This window comes from Empidonax traillii, unplaced genomic scaffold (genome assembly GCF_003031625.1).
Source record: "Empidonax traillii isolate 1590-97213 ecotype Southwest subspecies unplaced genomic scaffold, ASM303162v1 scaffold227:size730986, whole genome shotgun sequence".
Classification (NCBI taxonomy): domain Eukaryota; kingdom Metazoa; phylum Chordata; class Aves; order Passeriformes; family Tyrannidae; genus Empidonax; species Empidonax traillii.
The window spans coordinates 695,631-720,193 of record NW_020955420.1 but is presented as its reverse complement, the minus strand read 5'-3'; the positions used below and the strand labels follow the sequence as shown (position 1 = coordinate 720,193).

General features: G+C 37.4%; 1 protein-coding gene across 1 annotated transcript in view; it reads left to right on the top strand.

Annotated features, from left to right (window-relative positions):
• PARD3 (par-3 family cell polarity regulator) overlaps nt 1-24,563 on the top strand; it is a gene marked incomplete at its 5' end in the record, with an annotated part of 195,265 nt that overhangs the window by 4,205 nt on the left and 166,497 nt on the right. The window contains 3 exons of the mRNA XM_027887995.1: nt 1,288-1,326; nt 13,629-13,817; nt 14,280-14,450. Of these exons, the coding sequence (XP_027743796.1) occupies nt 1,288-1,326; nt 13,629-13,817; nt 14,280-14,450 (399 nt within the window). The remainder of the gene's footprint in view (nt 1-1,287; nt 1,327-13,628; nt 13,818-14,279; nt 14,451-24,563) is intronic.

The window sequence follows — 24,563 nt, the reverse complement described above, 5'->3', positions numbered from 1 at the left end:
ATTGTGTTTCGCCAGAGTACCACAGTTACCTACTGCCAGATAGGTAACCTATTAGGGCTTGTTCAAGTTAATGTGAGGTAGAGGGACATTATCTCTTAAAAATAGTCCTTCCCTGCTCCCTCTCTTCGTGAAATGGGTGAGGATTACTCTGATTAAATAGAGCTCCTGTAGCACTGTGGTTACCTCATGTTACTTGTGAAGCATTTTCTTAGAGCTGCTACTGACTATGGGAATCATCTGAAGGATTGGCTTGGGTTATTTAATTTTAGAGCTATATTCTTAGTATCAACAGAGACTAGCTGACAGAGTTTACCTCCAGTATCCTACAAGTTAATATGCCCCTTGGTATATGTATGTGCTTTACATGTTTCTGGTAGTTGTCTCCTTCCTCATTTTTTCCTTACTGGTTGTTGGCTTCGGGTTGAAGCTAACTGGATGTTTGTATTACTGCTTAGCCACTACATTTTTGTGCTTTATGATTTGAATCTCCTTCAAAACAACCTAAAGCAAAAGTGTCCAGTAAACCCTAGCATTTCATTGTGTCCCAGCTGAATGGAAACAAATAGCTGGTTAGCCCAAAAGTGATCAACCAGCCAGCAGCAAGGTGTCTCCTGAGTGTTCAAATGGACTTTATTATGGGCTTGGAAGAGCCATAGTTCCTTATGTGTTTTTCCAGAATTGTTTGGGGGGTGTATTTTCCAATAATGTGTGTCTGTCTTGTGTACCCTGAGACACAAGTGAGGAATGGAAAGTACAGGAGTGTCCCATCTGGTGAACTGAATGAACCCTCCTGTCCTGGGATATCCAGCACTGTAGTTCTGGTTCATCCAAACACTCTCAAAAGGGGAATCCCTTGCTAAAATGAGAATGGATGTCTTAAAAAATAGATACTTGTTTAAAATATTTGGAAGGGTTAATCTGGACTGCTGAGGTCATTGTTTGAAAACTTTGAAGCAGAAGGGAAAGGCCGGGGAGAATATCCCTGAATGAGAACATTCCACCAGCCAGAAAATGGTGCAAGAACTCATGGTTCTCCTTGTCCAGATAATCATCTCCCCCATAACAAAATAAAGTCAGGTGCACTACCACAAGATCTCTGGAGTTATTTTTGTTCACCTCTCTTTTACTGCTTGTTTAGACAATTTTCAGTCAGGGATGTGACAAACACCCTTCATTTTTTCACTACCACTTCACATCAGAATTAGAGCTCTTTGTTTATCCCCTTGCTGATAGATAGTATATGTCATATGTAGTCGTGTTCTTATTTATTTTTTTTACTTCCTTTAGAATGCAGAACAAAGCCAGTCACAAATTCCAAAGGAAACGGTAAGAGCTTTGTCTTTTCCATATTGGAAGACTCCCAAATGTTTTTAACTTGATATGGCACTTCTCCATCAAAGTTTTACAGATCCTTCTTTCACCTTATATACTGTAGATGGCTCTCTGTAGCTTTAAATTTTAAATGCATTTTTAATGTAATTTCAGATATTGTTTAAAAATTATATACGATTAAGTTATTATATATGTTCAAGTGCTACTTGAAATTACATCTTTTATATACAGCCACAGACCTGAAGTTAAATGATAAGAGTAGACTGTTAGCGTGGGTAACATATTGAAACTAATTGTTTTAATCATGATTATATGACTGAAACAAGAGACAGAAATTAGGCAGCTAAGGTTTAAGTTTTGATTGTATCCTCATAGCAAACCAGTGCTAGTTATTTTTAAGAAACTGTAGGGAAATAGTATCAGCTTTAACTTTGTGAAGGCTGAAAGTGGTCTGTATGTGATGTGTCAGCAAGGCTCTATATTGTTTATATACCTCACTTTCGTCAGTGGAACAGGATCAATCCAATAAACAATATACTATTACATATAAAAAAATTTTCTGAAATACAAGGTTTATTTTATTAAATATTAACAGAGGATATAACAATAATATATTACCTTAAAGGTGCATTGTATTTTAGTTAAAAACGTATTTCAAGAAGCTTAATTCAGTTAAGTACATACTTAAAAATTAAATAAGAAATTTGATTATGGAGAAATTGAGATAGTTCATGTGGGGATTTGGAATTATTTAAGCTGCAGAAAAACAGGAAGAGCTTGTCCAATTGCTTCAGAATGCCCTACCACCAATGGTGAGATGGTGTTTGGGAAAAAAAAGAAGTCAGGACTAAGTGAATAGATATAAGAGCCATCTCAGTGAGATAGTCAAGGGTACATTGGCTGATACCATTATTTTTGCAGGCCAGTGGAATGTAACTGTTAAAACGGGCATTTGGGTTGAACATAGCAATATTCACTTTTATCCTTCCAGCTTTTGGTGTCCTAGTGTGAAAGTGATCTGCAGAAGGCCTCTGTGAAACATGGATGTACCATTGTTTCAGACATGCCTTGCAGGATCTTTTTAGCATCTCATTAGAGTACAGTATGTTTTTATCTTCATGGTTTCATACCACGTACTGCTGATATGCAAGGAGATCAAAGATCAAAGCCCAGGATAGTATTTCTAGCTGTAATTGAATACCATTGAGAATAATGTGTGGGTGCGGCCTTATAAAAGTGTCCTGGTTTTAGGAGCTGAAATTCTGCCCCAAAAGCTCATTAAGATAAGGCAGATTTCCTACAAGGTGTTTATAGAAATCAGCTGCTTATCTCTTACAAAGTTAATGTTTTGGAGCAAATTCAATGGTGAAAGCCTTTCTCTGGCATTCTTGGAACCGACACCCTGACCCATCTAAGGAAAGACCAAAAATAAATAGGTATTTCTCATTTGTTCTCTTTGCATGTGAGGTAAAAATTGCTTGTTAACCAGGAGATTATGCAGGACGGACAGACAGTGTATGAGTAGCTAGGGATTTCTGAAGAAAACAGCCAGAAAACCCTAGCAAGCCTTGGAAATATGGAAATGAGCTGGAAAACATACAAAGACATATGGGGTTAATGAGGGAATGAAGCTAGAAACCTGGTCACTATAAAAAAAAAATTGCCTAATGTCTTGTGTTTTTCATTCATTAGGGGTTGGGATTCTTTTGTTATTTATTTGAAGGCTCAGAACAACAATGATTGATAGTAGGAACACTAGGTCTCTTTATATTGCCTACTCCAATGTGGGAATAAAAATGGACTAAATGTGAAAGGTGTCATTGGGTATTTATAATCCACAATGCTTTTACACTTACCACCCTTCTTCCAGTCTACTTTGCGTGTGATAACTGTGATGCTCCAGTTCTACAGAACTAATTTTCCTCAGCTGCACATTAATAATACAGTTATACATTTTATTCTTATTTTTGAAAGTATTTTTCATTGCTTTCCTTTATTCTCCTTGGTTCTGCCTCAATACCTATTTATTTCTCCTCTGTCTACTTTTCAGGTCTTTGAGATTTCTAATCTTGCAATTTCTATTTCTGTGCCTGCTCTGATCTTTGTGCTGTTAGTTGTGAGGTTTTAGTCTCCAAGTGTCAAGGACTTGATAGTAGAAAGCAAAGCAAAAAAAAAAGCCTCAACAAAAAAGCACGATGAAAGCAGTGAAGCTACAGAAATGAGAGAGGTGAAATGCAAGTCTGTTTTTAACTTAAAGACAAAATGGTTGTGAGGTTTTTTTGTTGTTTATGTCTTTGTGGGGAAATAGAAGAAAAGTGCACCTTTGAAATTAAAAAAGAAAAAAACCAACAACCTTGAAAGTGGAAGGCCTGAAATAAAATCTCAAAATATCAAGCCTAATTTATCAACAAATTCTTAATGCTCAGGGGTTACCTTCATGTAACTGTTACTTTGAAATGGTTTACATTAATGTTGTGGCACGAGGATGCAGCTTAATTTGTGTCCTGAAATCCTTGACAGAATTACTTCTTACAGCCCATACAGAAAGCATATAACTTCATATTTTGCACGCCATCACAGAATACAGATTTTTATATTCTCAGTCTTGAACTTCCGTATGAGGAGATTTTGTAATTTGCTCGACTCACAGAATTCAGGCTTTTCTCTCCAGCGTCTTCAGCTTCTATTCAGTAACTGTGCCCTGGTGAAAACAGGACTGCTGGTTTTGCCTTCTGTTTAGCCTATGAACAGAGCTGGCTTGCTGTTTACTTATGAAGCAGGGGAATCTCCTGTATCTTGGTTGAAAGATTGTTTCACCCAGCCACGAGTTTGTGCCATTTGTATAGCTGATGACAGCATGGAACAGATGCACCTATTTCTAAATGTGGTGATTATTTGGAATGTAGGAAATTGACCGTAATATGAAAACTAGTAATTTATCATTATTACATTTCTGTTTCTAAGCATAATTATCTTAATCTGGTTACAGTGCATTGAAATGAACTGTTAATTATGCTATGTAAAACATCTGCCAATTAATTTTTCCTTATACTGTTTGAAAGTCAATAGTGTTTCAGTAATATTTTGCTTTTACAATTGTCATTCACTGGTTTTTTTCTGAATTCAGAACCAGCAAGTTAACTTTCATGTAAGCTGAATACTAGAAAATAATAATTATCATATAAGTATTTTCTAGGGAGTGTTGTCTATTGATAAAAGGCAATTCAAAGTTAGGATTCAGGATTTCATTTCATGACTGTTGCACTCAGCAGCATGAGAAAGCTTCAGTTTTCTGTTCTCATTTGTTTTTCTGTCAAATTGCTGTAAGTGAGCAGAATGTTATGTATTTTTGTGAGTGCAGGATTCGTAGCAGTGACATAACAAGAGTGGTTGGTGTGTTGGAACAATTTATAAATGTTTAGCAGCCCTGATAGAAATTGCAAATGGAATTGCTTTTTATTTTCTTCTGAACTTGAACATTTGATACTCCTGTTATTATCTAGATTTCCTTTTGATCACCATGTTTTTTCAGATCCAATTACTGTTCTTACCATATACTTTGTGTGTGATTCTGAGTAAATTAGCTAGCTATATTTTTTTTTGAAAGAATTCATTACCTATAGGAATGGGGTGATACTGGTCAGAGGTATTTTGTAAGAACTAATGCATAGTTATTTTGTTTGTAACTTTTTGTGTTGTGAATATGAGAGATAATATTCACAAATGCCTAGAAATACATGATTTGTATTGATTAATGCAATAGAAAATTCTTGAGGGAAAAAACTACAGTCAGTCAGTGTTGAGCTTTAAGAGGATGGTGTTCTGAGCGCATGTGTGTTCATTCTTTGCTCAAAAGCTGTTTGTATTACTTCAAGATACCTAGTCACTGGAAATGTATCCATAGATATTTTTCAAAAGCTGTAAGTTGTTTCCACCATTTTCTATTTAGCACTTACATAGAACTTCAGCTTCCATAGCAGCTTGGTGTCATTCAGCTGATGCAACTCTTCCTTCACACACAACCTCCTTTGAAAAACAGTTAAAAGCTTCATCATTTTCCATTGCTGCAAGAGGTGATCCAAATGTCTAAAAATTGAGCCAAGATCATACGCTGACTAATATCAGACTCACCAGCAGTGGTTCTGGTATCATTAGGTACAAAATGACTTTACTGAAAGAGGATAGATTTGACTGATGTTTAAGCTGATGCTGTTATTTCTTCCACAGTGTTTAGGAGCGCTGCAGATATATTTTTGTACCTTTTTATCCTTTAATGGTGTGAGGCACAAGGGTGATTGCAATGTTTTAAAAGTCTTTTTTAGTGCTATTTTGAGTGGTTTCAGATAATATTTTTGATAAAATCATGACATAAGAAACAGATCACTGGCCATATAAAAGAAATAGATAGTGAATGTGTGATTTTCTGCAGGCTACTGTTTTGGTTTCAGTCTTTTACCATAGCAGATACTCTAGTATTGAATAGCATGTTCTGGTGCATTAATGAGTAGAGATGAGACATTAATTCCTACTAAATAATTAATACAATAGTTGAGTGATAGTGCTCATGAATGCTTTTTGACCGGTCTGAATTTCCTGGAATGTGCAGTGATGATCCACATAAACTTCTGTGTAATGATGTGCTTGGAATTGACCCTCAGGCTCATAGTTTTAACTGTCACTTGCAGGTGATTTATGTGGGCTGTGATGTGGCCCACTTAAGCTGGCTTCATGCAGCACCACGGAGCAACTTTGGCAGATTTCTCAACACTAGCGTTGGTAGTAGCACTCACTGGCCAATTGCCAATTTTGTAGAAGACAACATGTCCCTCCACTGGGGTTCTGCAGCAGGGGGTTGCCTCAGTGCTACCCATTGCAGAGTCACCCAGAAGTCACACTGGTGTGTACAAACTTGTTGGTTTGGTGCAAACCTTGTTTTACTGCATCATTGGCTTCAGACTCCTGGTGTTGATTCTTCCTTGATAATAAATCAAGGGAAAATAGTGAGATTAAATGGTTTGCCACAGTTGCCTGAAAGTTGGCAGCAGGAGTAGGAGTAAGACACAGATCAGTCTGAGTACCCCATGTGGGCATTGCTTCATGTGGAATGTGTTTCTTGCCGTGGACTTCTACAAAGGCATTATTTCTCTTTCAACTTGTTTATTCTGTCTGGCTTTCCCAGGCACTCTCTATCTCCTTATTTAGTCTTTCAGGTCTTGTAAATCCGATAGGCCAGTGAGAGAAGTATAAAGATTTTTAGGGAGCTGTGTCATTAGTGTGTTGGGCATTGAAGTTTTTCTTGAAGAAGGGATAGTGCAGAGAGCTGTAGCTTTATAGACTTCTTTGGCAGAGCAGACACCTGCTGTGTATCTAATCCCTTGGTTTTCACTACTCTAGGAGAAGGAACTTGTAAAGAAACGGGGTTAGCATTACAATCACATATTTTTGTTTCAGAACGTACAGTAGGAGCAGAAAGTTTGAGTAAGAACAACAGTTTGTAACAAGGTATGTTGGCCTGAAAAAAGTACAATCATTATGGTAACTTCAGCAGACTAGTCCCTGCATGAAGTCCTGAGGTGCAGAACCAACAATATATTTTTAGTGGTCTGATCAGTTTTTGAAATGTAAAATCTCTTAAAAATCTGCTTATACCAGTTTCTATGACAGCCCAGATCTGAATGTTGGCATTAGGGAGAGTAATGTTAGCATAGAAAAGCAATGGACTTCTTATAGAGATAAATAACAAACATGTGGATGTACTTAAACATGGGTTTTTGCAGAGCTTTGATTTCCATACCAAATGAAAATCACATGCTAGAATTTTTGTGCTTTGGAAAAACATTTATTTTTTTACTAAATCATATTTTAATCCATCAAAGCCTTTAAACTGAAGATATTTTTGAGTGTGGAACATCTTTTTTGATATTAAATTAAATCCTTAAAATGAGCATAATAGGAAATGCAATGGGCCTGTTTTACAGTGCTTTCATGAGCTAGCATTTCTGCTTATAAATACGTACCAGTTAATCCACATATAATATGAAAAAAAATTTTCTTGATAGGATTAAGATTAAAGCAGACCACATTTCCTATAAAATCTCAGAATTCAGATGTAGTTTTTGATATTTAGCATGTGCTGTTTGGTTTGAATGAGTGCAGTCTTTGCCAGATGTGACATATTAACTTGGCTAATATGAGTAATGAGTCTCCGTATATGTGCAAATAAGATTCATTAATGTTTATCTAACATATGGGAGATATTAAAATAATTAATCTAGGAAGAGTTAGAAAAACAAAGCAAGTGTAAGAATTCTAGTTGTTTAGTTGTCTTAAGCCCTAATATAATTTTATAACTACATGAGTAGATACTTCAGGTCCTCGTGACCTGTAATGCAACACATGATGGTTTGATATTAAAAACAAACAATCAAAAAAGCCCCAACAAAAACCAAACCAAAACACAATAAAAGGTCTTGTATTTCAAGGGGAAACTGGGTTGGAGGGTGCATGCCATTCTTGGATCACTTGGCAGGCTTTTCTCTGCCACAGGTCCAGCTTTAAATCTGATTGAGTTGCTCTAGTTATATTTATCATTAATGCCTACCCATGGCAGGATGCACCAGCTCTCAGTTATTCTTTCCAAGGAGGGGCCTGAACTGACACTATAAACTTGTGTTTCTGGCCACCTACATTGCTCTGTTTTCAGTCCCTCCAGCAGTAATACATTATGTTTCTTTTAAATACTAAACGTCTCCCCCCACAAAACAATTGTTGACCAGAGAAGCTGTTTTCGTTCCTTAGAGCTGTTTATTTCATATGTTCTACATTTGTGTATGTGGTGGCATAGGATAAAAGTGAGTCATCATCTTTTTGTGTACTTCAGTTTAGAAGGTGACCTGGTATGGCAACAGTGTCACCATCCTAATTTGAAGGACAAAACAATTTCAGTCATCTCTGATGTCAAGAATGTCTTTGTACAGTAGCTAAGTTAAATCTCCTTTCTTGAGTATATTGTGCATCATTCTGTTATAATAATAATGAGACAAATTTTATTAGTTTCCCAGTGTATAGGACTTATGATTTCTTAATATAGTGGATACCTTATGAGAAAGAAGAAAATACGGGATCTGTATAAAAATCTTCTAAATACTGAAAATATCTTGGAAAAGGCCAGGATGTTAGGTTAGAATTCCCCCTTATTGGAAGCAAATGACTAAACCTGGGATTTTACAGTTTCCTATAGTTTTACAGGCTACAATTGCCAGACCTGGTGAACTCTTACATCCTTGGGACTTCAAGCTCATCTTTCAAGAACTTCAGATTTTCCATTTGGATAAATTCTAAAGAAAGAAGACGCATTTGAGAGGCAAAAGGTTGATAGGTTAACAAAATAATAGTTAAACAGAGACTGGACACAACAGGATTTAAGGCAGGTGAATTGTATGGTCAGTGTGGTTGTTGGAGGTGTTAGTGTGCTATAGTTACATAATTTATCACATGAGTGTCATCATTGTGGTATATATATATGTGTACACATATGTATATATATGGGTGTGCTTGTATATGCACATGCATATACACGTGCCTACAAGAGCCCTGAAAAAGTTTTCGCGTACATGTTTTCATTAACTTGGAAATACAGGTTGTCCTTTAAGAATGGAGATGCAGAGCTTTATTGATTGCTTCTGTGAAAGGAAACAGGGACGCTTTTCTCTGTGCATAATCGCAAAGTAACATGCAGACAAGTTTCAGTGACTGAACAGCCACTGAGCTTGTCTAAGCTTGTAAGAGAATGAACTTCACTGGAGAGAATGTAGCTGGATTTGTATCTGCAGCGAGTCACTTCAGAAGCTTGTCCTGGCTTGATTGAAAATTCTCCCTCCCCGTTAGGTGGGCGGAGGGTTTTCTTTGCTGTTCAGTTTCTGTTTTCACCCATCTCGTGCTGCTTACTCACCAGCTGAACCTTGATGAGGTCCTGTAAAGGGAAGAAGTCCTAAGCAGTAGTATGTAAAAAATAAAAGGCTAGAGAGGAGATGCTGTTACTAGCATAATGAGAAAACTTATGGCACCCTTACTGTCAAAGTCTATTTTTACGTTGTTTATAAAATTAAATCAGATTTTATGATCAGATCAGAAACCAATATTGTGTAGAAGAGAAAAACAATTCCCCCTGTGTTTATCTTATGGCTTTTTAAAATATCTGTGTATATCAAAACACTACCATAAGTTGGGGCTAGTCAGGAAGTTTATCTTTAAATTTACAATATATTTATGTTGCATTTAAAAGGTGAAAAACTTATCTCAAATGTTGTTTAGCATAAATAGATGCTAAATATGAATTTGAAGCCAAAAAAAGTCACCTACATATTTTATCAGCAATCAAATTTTTAATACAAGTTACATACTTGAGCAGCTTCATTCATCCAGCTGAAGTCATTTCAGATGACCTTTCCCTCAGCAGCTTCTGTCTGAACAGAGTACTGTTCTGCTGTTAATTGTTTTGGACATAGTGTGTGAAAAATCTTAAGGGAGATGAATTTTGTTGTTCAGGGTTCACAGTACATAATTTTTCTTGCATGTTTACTGCTGGCTTGTCAGAGTATATGAAAGAATAAATTTCTCCCACAGATCAACTAATCATGAAAATAGTGTTGAGGTGTTTGATTGACATAGTGAAGCTGTTAATTTAGAGAATATCAAGATCAAATGGAAGCTACTGCAATTAGGAAGTGATTGTGTTCTCAGTTGAAATTTTTAATGCTGCATTTTTGATTTTTGGGTGGTTTTTTGCTGTCTCATGGGTGTATTAGTAAATTTCTATGATTTATTACATTTAAATACTTAATTTTCAACACGATTTCAGTTCAAATGTTAGTTTTTTATAATAGCTATTAACAAATTGATTAGAGAGAGTCACAGTATGTAAAATGTTTCTGTACTCTAAAGGGCTTTGGGGAACAAAGGATTTGGTCATTCTGAGGTTTTGGTGGTTTGCCTTTTTTTTGTTTTGTTTTTTTTTTCTTTTTTTTGGGGGGGGGTTGGTTTTTGTTTGTTTTGGGTGGTTTGTTTTTGTTTTTACAACTTCAGTTCAAAATATTGTGGTAGTAGGCTAAAATCTTCCTGCTCATTTCTCTGTGAATGGCTCCTTTTTGACATGCATGGAGGTTCCTTATCAATGTGTGGTGCTGTTCCGAGATTTATATGTATGAAGTTGTGTTCAATATATCATTTTATAATAAGACCTTCTTTGATACCATGGTGTGGTGCAAATGTTAGAGTTGGTGCTTTCATATCCGTAGTTCTTGAATGTTAATGGTTTGTTTTTTCTTGAAAGCCTTGTTTTTCACTTTTGTTCTCTCTATTGCTTTCTCTTTTTAACATCTACATTTAAGCATATGATACTGAGAGATGATACACAGATTTCTCATGTCCCTAAAATTGCAGACACAGGTATGGTGGTGAAGCAAGCTTGCTTAGTTAAGAAAATCTCTGGATACACCATGAAGTCCCTAAAGAAATTCAGCCATGAGGCAGTAATGGCAGTTTTCTTCCTTGGATGAGTTGAGCAATTTTCTCATGCCTTCAATACTTGTGACCCAGTGCTGAGGCTGCTGTTTTTTATTTTTTCATAAGCATGATCTACTCACTCATGTGCAACTGCTAAGGAGTAGTTGGCTCCAGGATTTGGCCTTTAGTTTCACCTGCACACTCAAGTGTCTGTAGCCTGATATTGACTTATTTCCATATTTAAGATTGCAGGAAACAAGAAAGCATAAGCCTCACATTAAAAACAGTGCTGAGCTGATAATGCAGCTCTTTGGTCTTGCTGAAGAGAAGTAGGGTAGATGCCATTAGCCAAGTCCTTGGGGATGCTTGTGAGCTGTTCATTCCAGTTGCCCCACTGACGTATAGAACTGCACCCCACAGACTGTGCAGGGAAGCAGTTTAGTTCTCTGTCCTGGAAGGGAGATTGCTTTACCTGAAGTTTTGGCAGAATTTTTTGTGGATTAGAAAATACTGGAGAAGGAGGGCAATTGATTCTAATTTATGTTAACAGTAGCAAAGAAAAATCCAATAAGCATACCTGCTTCCTTGGATTAGCCATACATATTACCTTGGATTTATCTCTCTTTTAGCTCAAAAACTTTTATTCCTACCACTATTTATTAAGAATATGACAGTTATCAGTGTTACAGAAACTAAAAGTAATGTGCATCTGTCTCAGATTGTTTTACTCTGCAGCCACTTGACAAAAGATAGATTGAAATGTATGCTGGAGCTAGTGCTTCTGTGAGCCAAGCAGGAAAATAAGGATTGTAATTTTCCCAAAATTTGAGAAACATCTTTTAGATCCAGTATGTTTCAATGGCCACAGTACAACATTCCCTTCCTGACAGCTAGCACTGATCATGCTGTTTTTGTGTGGCCAAAAGATGTGTTTGGACAATGGGATTCATAAACAAGCCATCCATGGCAGTTGCATCAGGGATGTAAATTTTTGGTTGGTTTTGGTGTTTTGTCTTTTTTTTTTTTTTTTTTTTTTTTTTTTTTTTTTTTTTTTTTTTTTTTTTTTTTTTAGATTGATGAACCCTTATGCTTTGTTATAAACAAGGGGGGTCTAGTGCAAAAGGAAGGGCTGGTGAACACATTAAGGTTCATGCTTTTAACAAAATGGGAAAAGATCCTGTTTTTCTTCCCTTGGCTGTTACAGCTCTTTCAGCAGTCTGATTGCCTTCCCATGTGACACTTTCACACTGCATTTCTAGGTCAATGGTGACACAACTAGCATGCTTGTGCCCAAATTGATCATCTCAGTCTGCTGTACTCCACATGGCTTTCACATCTATCTTTGCCATAGTCTGTGTTTGGATTTCAGAAGAGCCTGTCAGCTTTGCATTTCCTCAAGTCTTAAGAAACGGGCACGGCTCAGCAGGCACATGTTAACTTCTCATACATCTTCTCACTCATAGGAGTGAGCTTTGCAAATAGATCAGTGACGTGGGAAAAGTCGGTATAAAATCCGTGTCAGTAAGGGAGGTGACATGTTTGCTAAGATTATGAAAAGCTGGTCAGATTAATTCTTCCAGAGAACTACAAGTGTGGGACAGTAGTGTGCACCTCTTGGTGGGTGTTCTCTCAGTCTTTCTCCTTCATGTGGATGAAAAAAAACCAGCACAAATGGGTTCATGAGCATCATTTTTTTTTTAATTGACACAGTTATAACCAAAAGTGGTTCTCTGTTATAACTGAAGAGAATCAGAGACAAGTGGAGAGTGTCTACTGCAAGGGGTAGGACTGGTGAACAGCCTGTCTCTTCTGTTCCTCCTTTTTGTAGCAGTCTCTTGTGCATGAACACTGCTTCTCAAGGCATGACCACTTGGTCACTTGACAATTGACAATTCTTTGGTCGATGGACAGTTCCTTGGTGTTGTGTCCATACTGCTGCCCAACGAGTGTCACTGCTCTGTGGGGACACTGCAAGGCCCCTGCTCCCAGCCTGCTGGCACTCTGAGTGTGGCAGGAGGTGATGTGAGAGGCTGGGCACTTCTGCTTGTGCAGCTTTTGGAAGCATGGAAGGGTATCACTGCAGATCTCCTTGCTGGGGGCTTGGGCAGGCCTGGGACTATAATTCCAGGTGCTTAAAACCTGGGATTTTCTCAGCCAGAAACTGTGTATGGAGGGCAGCAAAGTTCCAGTGAGGTGGGTAAGAGGACAGGGGTGAAGGGCAGAGCTGGGAAAGACAGAAAAATTGCTGGCAGAGCTGGATTTGATGCTAAGCCTGGCAATAGCAGAGAGATGTGCTGTTGCACATCTCAGCTGTGTAATTTTCTGTTTTTCCTAAGACAGCTAGTTTTAAACAATGAATAATTTCTGAATTTAATTTTCTTGCACTTAGTTTCTCCTATGACTGCAAAGCTCCATAGATGATGATGATATTTTAAAAATTCTGTCAGTTTGCGAGTAAGAAAATATTTCTAATACAGCTCTCTTATGGCTAATGAAATAGCGGCTTACATGTGAGCTGGTATTGATGGCAGATTCAGTAATGACATGTGATTCAATTACTTTACTAGAGAGAGAAGCACTTAGACACAAATGTAAGATATTTCTGAAGCCAGGCGTCTGCTGGAGGTGATTGAAAATACACTATTTCTGCACATTTCTTCACATAATTACTATGGAAAATATTGTGGCACTGTAGTTAAAAGCAGACAGTTTTTAATGCTAAGAGCTGTAAAGGGAAGAGAATTCCCAAAGAGAAATGCTGTTCTATAATCCCATGCTAATCTCCCCAACAGAAAGCAGAAGAAGAAGAGCTTGTCCTCACACCTGATGGCACCCGGGAATTCCTGACATTTGAAGTTCCACTGAATGACTCTGGCTCAGCTGGGCTTGGTGTGAGTGTCAAAGGTAACCGGTCAAAAGAAAACCACGCCGATTTAGGAATCTTCGTCAAGTCCATTATTAATGGTGGAGCAGCATCTAAGGTAAGAGGGAACATCTGTGTACTTTGGTCGCCCTCAGTTTTTTGAGGCTGTTTTGAAAATGACCATAGATCGAAGAAGAGTGAGATTGCTCTGTAACTAGCTTTATCCAGTTATACCATCAGAGGTAACATTCAGATTTCTACTCACATGTTTGCACATCCCAAGATCTAAACAGCCCTGATAGCTTCTCGGGAAGGAACGAGTTGTCTCTGGTACAGTTCAATTAGTATGGTGTTTGAGCAAACAGGTTATGATAATAGCTTGCAGTGCAAATCTGTAATTGGAATAGACGTTTCCTACAGTGGCTGCAATGGAAGCTATTATTCCAGTGTTCATTTGCCCATAAACTCTTAGGACTAAGCATAGATGGTTGATTATTTTCTTTTGTTTTTCTTTTTTCCCCTCTCTTCAGCTTCTTTTGCGTTGGTTTCATAAAACCACGTCTAATTTTTCCTTTTCCAGGATGGCAGGCTTCGAGTGAACGATCAACTCATAGCAGTTAATGGAGAATCATTATTGGGAAAAACAAATCAAGATGCTATGGAAACATTAAGGAGGTCCATGTCCACTGAAGGAAACAAACGGGGAATGATTCAGCTTATTGTGGCGAGGCGAATAAGTAAATGCAATGAGGTAATAAGCTTTTGATGTCAGGACTGGGAGTTTTCACTTCTATGGTGTTTGTGTTTACAGGAGATGGCGTGTTTCCTCTGAGAACTGAAAAATAATATTTGAGAATTTAAAGAAAGAGAGAATTACAAAATGATCTGACTTCAGTGTTAGGCATGCTAACATTATTACTGATCAATAAAGTTTTTCTTTTGAGTATTTTTGTCAATGAGAAACAGGAAACACTGAATAAAACTATATTGATTTTGTAATTGGATCCCACTGTTAATGTTATTTTTTTTCTTTGAACTTTTTTATGTAGGTCTATTAAATCTTTCATTTATAGACTTCGTGTTAAATGATTTGTTTCTTTGTCACTTTCAGGTTTTTTTATTAAGCATAGAGCTCTTATATTTCATTACTATTTTTATCTAAGTGATTAAATGTTTCATGTAAATGTTCTTGGTTTTTTAAACTTGTTTTTTTAAACTTGTTACAAATAATTCTGTCGTTTTGGATTTTAACTGTGTTGTGCCTTAGCCTTAATTGCAGGTGAGTATAAAATACTGATTTTGGGGTGAAGCAGTGATTCTTTTTCTGATTATTTGCAACTTCTGTCTTCTCCAGAGAAATGTTAATGTGTTGATGTTTTGAAACTTATTCATGATTTCTAATAGGTTAAATTTGATTTGATGTAAGTAATGCTATACAGTGAGAATACATGGACATATGATACTGAGAAGTACTGTAAATGCTGTGGAGGACTGAATTAGACTTCAACATGATTTTAACAAGTTGGACAAATGCACTGAGTTAAATAGGGTACGATTGAATGGTGGGTCAGAGAAGCATCTGTTCTTAAGACATCTAAAAGTCAATTCTTTCATTCTTGTTAAGACCAGTAAAGTCTTACTGAGAACATTGTTTCTTGATCATCATGCTTTGAAAATGACGTGCACAGGTTGGTTGGGTATCGCTGCTTCTGCCCAGGGGGAAAAAATAGTTTGTTTTTTAATGCATAAAACTGATCCTTAAAAATTTCTGTCCTCAATGTATTATAAAATAATTTTTGAAAAAGACACTAGCCTCTCTAAAGCTATTAAGCTCCTCTTGATTAACTGCTTATACACAGCTTTTGTAAATGTACATATTTTTACATATACACACTGCTAGAAAGCCAGCTTGGGTGCACATGGTATCTTATTTGGTGTTGAAGGAATTCTGATCTTTTTGTATGAGGTGATGTCCTGTTCTAGCCTTAAAAGAACTTGAACCTCAGACTGTCATTTAGACACTGTTCCTTATTTCTACCCAATTTCAGATGCATTTTGTATGTAACTTCATAAAAAGGGTGAAACATTTTAGACTATTCCTGTGTTTAGTATATTTTTTTCTAAAATGATGTAAATGATGTTTCCTTTTCTCCTGGTGAAAGTCTTCTAGATTGAATTTATCAAGACAGTGTTTGTAAACATGATGGAGAAAATCCAGCAGTGATGAAGCAAAGACATTTCTCCTTAAATCTGATAGAATTTTTGCTCCCTCAAGTTAAAAAGAGTTTGGTGCCCTATATCTGCTTGACATTTAGTATGATTTATTTGCAAAAACCGTGTGCCAGAAGCAGCACAGCAAAGTATGTGCTCCAAGATGAAAGAACTGACTTTGGAAGCAGATTTAGATACACTGAAATGTATCTGCACAAGGCAGGATGGGGAGCTCTGTCTGGGCCTCCTTTACAGTTTTTTGTGCATTTTCCCAACTCCTTCAGAAGCTGGTGAGATGAGCCATAATGACTGGGGAAAGTGATGATATGCCATTATTGCTCTAGTGATCATCTTTACAAAATAACTTTTGCAAGTAATTTTTCTCAGGAATTGTTGCTTTCATCACACTCATCCAAAGGAAATACGATGTCAATACTGTTTGCAGATTTTAATGTGATGAAAGGACAACCTCCATGGACATAAAACTGTTTACCTGCTGATCTGGCAGTATTCAAGAAGCCACTTTTCTGAAAGTCTTGCAACACCCAGATTTGAATGAGAGGAAAAGAGGGAATTTTTTTCTTGGCATTTTGCAATTAAACCCTAGTTCTTCCTTCAATAATGTGCCAGATTTAAACTTTAGATATAATTATGCTGATCTAATACTGATAAGCTGTGATAATGTTATTCCCATATCTTGCATGAACCCCATGTATGAGAATGGTATTCAGTCAGCTTAGTTCCTGAGTAATGACTGTGTGGACTGAGGCCTGGAGAGCAGCTCTGTGCAAGTGAGAATCACAGTGATATTCACTTTCCCATGGAGCAGCAACCACTGGCCGTGTCTGACAACCTTGGCTATATTATGCTTAATTCAGCAACACAGATTACTTTGACATGCTGATACACAAGTTGTCCCCTTAGAACGTTCCTGTAGCTGCCACCACCAAAGATTTTTAGTATTAGAACACAAAAGAAATTAGATTTGATTGGCAGCAAATTCAGAAGTTCTCAGATTTAAAGCAAAAGCATAAAAAGAGTAAACCGTATCTTAATAAATCCCACCTTTTACCACCATAGAACAGAATCACTTAGATTGGAAAAGACCTTTGAGATCATTGACTCCATCTATTAACCCAACACTGTCAAGTCCACCACTAAACTATGTCCTTAAGTACCGCATCAACACGTCTTTTGAAGACCTGCAGGATCAACCACAGGACTCAACCACTTCCCTGGGCATCTTGTTCCAAAGCTTGACCACACTTTCCATGAAGAAATTTTTCCTAATATCTAATGTAAACATCCCCTGGCACAACTTGAGGCCATTTCCTCTTGTCCTATCACTTCTTACTAGGGAGAAGAGATCGACTCCCACCTGTCTACAACCTCCTTTCAGGCAGTTGTAGAGAGTGATAAGGTCTCTCCTCAGACTCCTCTTTTCTCCAGGCTAAAAAACTCCAGCTCCTCAGAAATGGGAATTTACTGGTCTTATTAAAGCCAAAAAGAAATATTTACCTTTTGAGAAAGTATTTCCTTGGTGTTTTCTATGCTTTTCTCTTTTTGTTCTCCAAAGGAGTCACCATAAAATAACAGCAGCAACAAAAAAGGTGCTGTTCAGCTGATTTCTTTCCTTTGTTGATTCGGCATTGGATGTGCACACTTTATGGACAAAAATAGAGCTTTTTCTCTTGTTAGTCTGTCCCAACCATAGCTAAGCTGAACAGGCTCAGTTATATTCCCTTGTGTGCTTCACCACCAGCAGTTTTCATTCTGCTCTATCGCAGTGCATGGTCAGTCCTGTGCCATGGTTCAAGGTAAAGCGTGGCTCCCTGGGATTCCCAGCCCATGCCATGGAGCAGCTGCAAGTGTCTTGAAAGGGATATCTGTACACAGGGCGATAATACCAATGCAAAAGGCAATTATGCTGAACATCTGGATGATAAAACCAGTTGTTATCTAAATGATTAAAAAAATAACAGCAAAAAGAACAAAAAGAAAAAACAAGCCTTTTTTTTTTCTTGGCTTCGAGTGCAGTAATTGTTTTGCATTTACAAAGTGAAACAGGCCTCTTTTGCAATAGATAGGCTCTACAGTCTGCTTCTTTCTTCAGCTTAAGTGAGTTTGAGTTGGATTTTAAGAAAGTTAGTGGTATGGATACATTTCTTTTGTTTTTAATATTAATTTTCATAATCAGCCCTAAGAATTGCAAGAGAGGGAGAATTTACTTGATAGCATGGTTCTGCAGATTGTAATTTCTAGTGTTTCAATTGAGACTAGGATTTTCATGCACTTTTTGTATTTTGGCTGCTGTCTAGAAGAGAGGGACAGCTCAACCCCCTGTTGTCCTGCATTTAGAGAGGCAGGCAGAGGTGCTTCTGATCTGCTGCAGAGGAGCTGTCTTTTTGTCAGAAAGCTTTCTTTGGCTTCTTGAACATGAAACTGTTTCAAAACTTTGTGAATTGACCCCTTATACTCCATGCCAGCATCTTTCTCAAAACAGCTTCACAAGTTCTCATGTTGTAGACTAAACCTCCAGAGCAATTATAGTAACAATAAAATGTACATTAACACCCTAATAGTATTATCTTGTCTTCAGAGAGGCAGGGAGGAGATAATTTATATCAAAAACACTTCCATAACTGTAAACTCGAAAGAGACCACAAACTTCCCAGAAGGTAAAGAGAGTTTTATGCTGTTGCGGTTTTGCTGAACTGAAGATTTGCCTGTAGAAAGAATTTTCATTGACTCACCAGGAGATAGCGTGTAATCCATCCAGGTTTTCAAGTGAATTATCTTGTAGTAAATATTGATATAAGCATGGAGTGAGTGGTAGTTATGAATGAACTCCAAGCCAAAGCTGTGTATCTGAGTTTTTCTCCTGTTTGCAATATGTCTGTACAAAGTATGGCAGTATACTTAATTCTGTAAGCTGCACTACTGCAAACCTTCCAAAACTTTGTTTCATATCTCAGCCACTCCAGACAAAATCACACAGTTGTTAGATTAGTGTAATAAAAACATTTAATTTGGTGTTTGGCTAAATCTAAGATTCCCTTGCCCCCCTTTCAAAAAAGTTAAATATGCTGTGTTTTCAGCTTTCAACCTTGTATGTTGACTTGACAACTTTCCTTCGTAAGCACGGAGAGACTCCTGAAGATACATTTTCAAAGCTGGTCAAACAGTGGCAAAAAAAAGGAGAAAATAATAATATTGACAATACTCATATACAGGCGGTATTTAACATCTCAATTTTCAGAAGAGATGGCCATCAGGTTTTAGATCTTTTACTCAGGGTTGACATTTTTTAAATTGCTCAGATTTAAAGAGAAACACTTGAGCTGCTTGTTCTGTGTTCTGTTAATTAGTGATATTATTATGATTAGCCTGTATGGGCAAACAGCTGCCGGCAGTACCGCCAGAAAGCGTTCACAGCATTCAGGCATGACTGTCAGGCAGATCCGTGCAGCTGGTGGCTATGTGCTGATTCAAGAAAATAAAGGTAATTGTTACTTTTGGAATCCTGTGCTTTTCAGTCCTGCAACATGGACAGCTTAGAGGCACAGATTGCTGGTCTGCACTCTGTTCATGTCACATCCAGGCAACGCTTGTCTGCCATAAAGAGAGAAAGCATCATCATTTTCCTCTAAATGAGAAATTTCAAGGGTTTTTCTTGTCTCTCTCTCTCTCTTCTCTTTTTTTTTTTTCTTTTTTGACAGAATGAATGTCTTGCCAAACCTTCCTGAAGGTTTGTAAATAATTTGCAGATTCCCAAATTTCTTCATGTATGCCTGTTCATCTTTTGCTCCAGTTGAAAATGAGCAAACCAATAAACAGAGAAACACTCGTGATTCCAGGCCATATAAGGACCTCATCAACTGTTTAAATAAATTGACTGGTAGACAGATCAGTGAGAGGGATTTTTCAAATTATTGGTTTCATTATAAAATAAACAAGCAAGCATATTTTTTTTCCAAGTATGTGTGGAAGTATAAAATATTCAGCATCATTTTTTCCTGCATGCATTACCTAGTTACCTACTTTGAAATTTATATGACAGGTTTGTCTTTTTCTTTCTCACTAGATTAGTCTTGTGCCTATCTTTTTGAATTTAACTATCAAAGAGACTTTAGCATCTTCTCCAAACACAGTGATTTCACTGTTTACTCTCATCTCCAACTCATTGATAAAGCTGTTTATCAGCCTAAACTGTTCTGAGATCAGATTCCTGGGTAAATCTACAACTCTTCTCCATCCAGAAGATCAAACTTTGTGCCCAATCCTTTAGCCAGTTTTCAACCCAGAAAATGAAAACTTGGTCCAGTCCTGTGAAAACTTAGTTTCTCTAATGCCTTTGATATGAAGCCTTAATATAGACTTTTTAAAAATGCAAATTTATTATGTCCGTTTCATTGCCTGAAAGCTCAGGAAGTCAAGATTTCCTCATGGACTTCTGCTTTCTCTGTGGATCCATGTCTGTTGCGCTCAGTGATCTTACTCTTTGTTGTAGATGCCCTCATTTTATTTGGAAGGAGATCAGATGCCTGGTCTGTAGTTCCTAAGATCCCCTCTAGATATCCAGGCAGCTGCCAGTCTCTGGCACCACGGCCATTTGTAAGAGTCTGTTGAAAGTTTTGACCAGCCAGTTATGCATCTTCATATTTGAGTTTCTTCAGAGCCTGGGGAGGATGCCATTCAACCTGGGTGACATGTAAGCTTTTCACCTACCCATTTAGTCTAATGTAGTTTCATCTGGCTGATCTCACTCTTCTCCTTGTTTACTGCAAGAATAGGATCAGGTGTGGAAATCTCCCCAGCATCTTCAGCAGTAAAGAATGAAGCACAGAGATCACTGAACTTCCTTCCTGCACACTTGTCCCTTGGTACACCTTTTGCTCTTGCCATCAAGGGGTCCATCTGTGTACCTTCTTGTGTCTGATGTCCTTGGTGAACATTTTACCTGCAGTGTGAGCATCTTCTGAAGGATGCTGCTTGAATCCTGCCTTAGGTGATAAGAAAATATGTACATAGATTTCTATTTTGTAGTCTTTTGTGTCTTCTGTTCTGCCCTTCTGTCTGTATCCATTAATTTTGATTTACCTTTTTCTCCTTTATCTGTTTTCTATCCTTGTATCAATTTACAAGTTCCACCTTGGCCCAGGTTCCTCCCAATAAGCTACCATCTAACTAAATTTTGCAAAGCTGTGGGGGCTCTGTCATAGCATTCTGAAAGTATTTTTTTGTCTTCTGCTTGTTTTTTAACATTGCCAGAAGAAGAATGCAATATTTCTTATAAACACTGTACTAAATTTACATATACTAGTGCAGGATTGTCCATGTAAGTCAAACCTGACCCTTTTACTGGCTATTTACCTATATTTTAGCATCTGGCAAAGCCTGTCCCTCAAGCAGGATCCCAACATGGGTGGTAACAAAGAGAACTATATTTAATATTGATAGTAGTATTTTTAAAGTATCTCTGTTTTAAAAGGAAAGTGAATCATTTTGGACATCTTAACCACAGTACACAGATAAGAAAGGAAAAAAAGACAGCCTGGAAAATAATTCTGTGTGGCAGAAAGGGCTTCAGTACCCTGGGTGCAGTGTAATATAGCAAATTTTTATACTGCTGTCTTTAAAATCCATAATACTTGCATGCCTATATTTGGATAATTTACTTTCTGAAGGAAAAAGGGAGTCTGATTCTTGTTTCTTAAAAAAAAAAAAAAAGTTTATGTTTTGAATATTTTGGCAGTCTTCTTGTGCATAAACTTTTTTTCATATTTATGTGCATAACTTCAGATAGGATGGATGGTAGTGTTTAAGTAAAAAGGAATGCATTATTTCTCCTTTTATCATCTAGATAAACAGCAGCTGGGCTAGTTAGTACAGACAGTGCTTTAGCAAACAGCTGGTTCTTATCTGAATGACAAAGGGCCAGGGTAGAGACCTTTTTTACTTAAAAAAAAAAAAAATCTTGTTTCTATTTTTATTTTTAAGAGAATGGAGAGGAAAGGAGCTACAGGGAATCTGTAGCATGGGAGGTTTTATTGCATTTTTAGGAATATGATCATTTATTGTAGATCAGTGTTAGGATCCAGAGGGAGAACTCTCTCTTTTCATTCTAGAGGGAAGGGTCAGGGGGCTCTTACCAGTCAATTTCTATTAATACCTGATGGGAGTAAGAAACAGACTGATCCAAACTCTTCTCAGGGCTGCCCAGTGGCATGACAAGAAGCAACAGGAACAAATAGAAATACAAGAAATTTCTATATACATAAGATTAGAATTTTCTTAGAGGTGAAACACTGGCACAGCTTGCCCTTGCTGACCTTGCTTTGAGCAAGAGTTTGGACTAGATAATTCCCAGTGGTTTTGTCCAACCTCAGTTGGTCTGTGATTCTGAACTGTCACACCAAGGAGCGTTCCAGCTAGGAGCAGCTATTGATGGGAGTCAGTTGCTGTCTGTATTTCTTTTCTTGCTAGGCCTTTAATGAAGTCAGGAATTTGTACACCTTTGTTTATATTACCTACTCTTTTATCAGTTAAGGAAATTAAATGATACCTGATAGCACTGACACTGCCTAAGACAAGGAACTAGAATATGTAATTCAAGCTCTTTACTAGAAATGCATCAGGAAGAACAAGTCTATTTGAACTGCAGTCTTGCTTTGGACTGTTGGTCTCTTTGTCTTACCCACAGCACAGTTTCCAAATTCTATGGATTTTTTTCTTACACAAACTTTCTGTTAACAGCGTAAGGAAAACACTGGTTTTTTAATGAAAGCCAGTTATGCAATTTTTGTTATTTTAAAAAAGGCATGTAACTTTTGTAAAATATTTGTGTAGTTGACTGTTGATTCCTTTGTTTAAACCCATCTTTTGAGAGGCTAATTAGAAATGGAAAAAGTTTTCCCCATAGAAATTTTAAAATATGTGACTTGTTTTACAAAACACAGCCATCTAAACACAACACTTGTTTTATTTCTTTTATCTACCCTGTACTTTATTACCAGGAGTAATTTTATTCACCAGGAGTGAATTTCTATGTATTTCTCTGATTCTTATCAGTATCTTTCTGAAAATCTCTTGAGATCTTTCTACAAATGAGTTTGAAAGTTGATGGGTTGTCACATAAAGGACTGTGTGATATGGCTCACTAAAAGCTGGACACTTGTTACATAAAGTCATCAATATAGCACTGGGAAAATAAATCCCAAAGCACTTTGATATTTTCACACCTTATTTAAAGGCAGCGAAATAAAGGTTAGTTCATAATTTAATACCTGTATCATGCAAGTTTAAGCTTTCAAGCAATTTAATGTTGCTATCCTCTTTTTTTCTTAGTGTTTCAGAATTTTAACATTTCTCTTCAGCTTTGCCTTAGATTCCTGTATAACAGAGGCTACAAATATTGTTTAATTTACTTTTAAGTAAAGCTGTCAGTTGTAATCTGCAATTTAAAAAAACTAATAGAACAAATCCTCATTTCACAATTTAAACCTTATTGAGTCTAATTCACTTGCACTGCAAGTTTATTATTCTCCTACAGCTTGACGTGCCTCCAATTGTAATTGTGTTGACCCTCCGATGCAGTAAATCTCCCCAGTGCTTATCAAACTGGGAGAGATAAGTCTACAATTTGGAACTTCATTAAATATCTCATTTATATTAAACAGATGATGGCTTTGAAACAGAAATAATAATTTTTACAGAGTCTGCAACCTCCCAGTCGCAGTCTCTTGGACTGTAGCGTGGCGTTTCGCAAACCTCCACCTCTCTGTGTACCAGGCACCACGCCAGCTCCCGGATGTCAGAAGTCGTCAGTCCATCAGGCTGACTTCAAAGCCTTTGCTGTGGAGGCTGTAGCCAAGTGCTTTATAGCCCTTGAAGCAGATTTTTAAAGTTTTTCATAGCATACATTTCTTAGTCATCTGGGAATTGCGGGTGGACTGATTAATAATAGGCAGCTGTTTCAAGAAGGAAAAAAACAACCAACAAACATGTTGCTTGTTACTGTAATTCCCGAAACTAGGAACTACTCCTCTCATGCTCATTTGAAGACTAGTACTTGGAATAAAAATTCCCGGTGGCTTCAAATAGTTTGCAGTGTGCTCAGTTTCTTGCAGTGCCTGGTCCCCACTGTATTTCAATACATATGAAATGAATGCCATGGGATTTGTGTTAGGACATTGATTTCGAAATTTAACTATATGCTTCAATATGAAAAGGTGTGTTGGTGAGAAGAGCTAATGCTTTGATATGTGAGTTCATATTACTTTCCTGCAAATTACATCTATTTTTATAGTATTTGTTTATTTTTAATAGAGCTGAATTCAGTTCACAATATTTAGGTGAACTGGTGTAATGGTCTTGGCGAAGCACCTTGGTCGCATTATTGAGAGCCCAGCAGGCTGCTGGAGCCCAGGTGCACTGAGAGGTTTAGGGGCAGGAAGGCTGCATGGTGTGAAGACTGGGACACAGTGTGGAGAGTCTCTTGTCTCTACAGGGAGCAACTGGGCCCTGGCAAATTGGGCATCCACACTGACCTGTGAGTGCACAGGTGCTCGATCTCCTTGTTCCCAGGAGCTGCGTTGATAGTGGAGCTGCCTGTGCCTGATGGGGTGGCTAAACCCAGCTAGTTGATATCAAA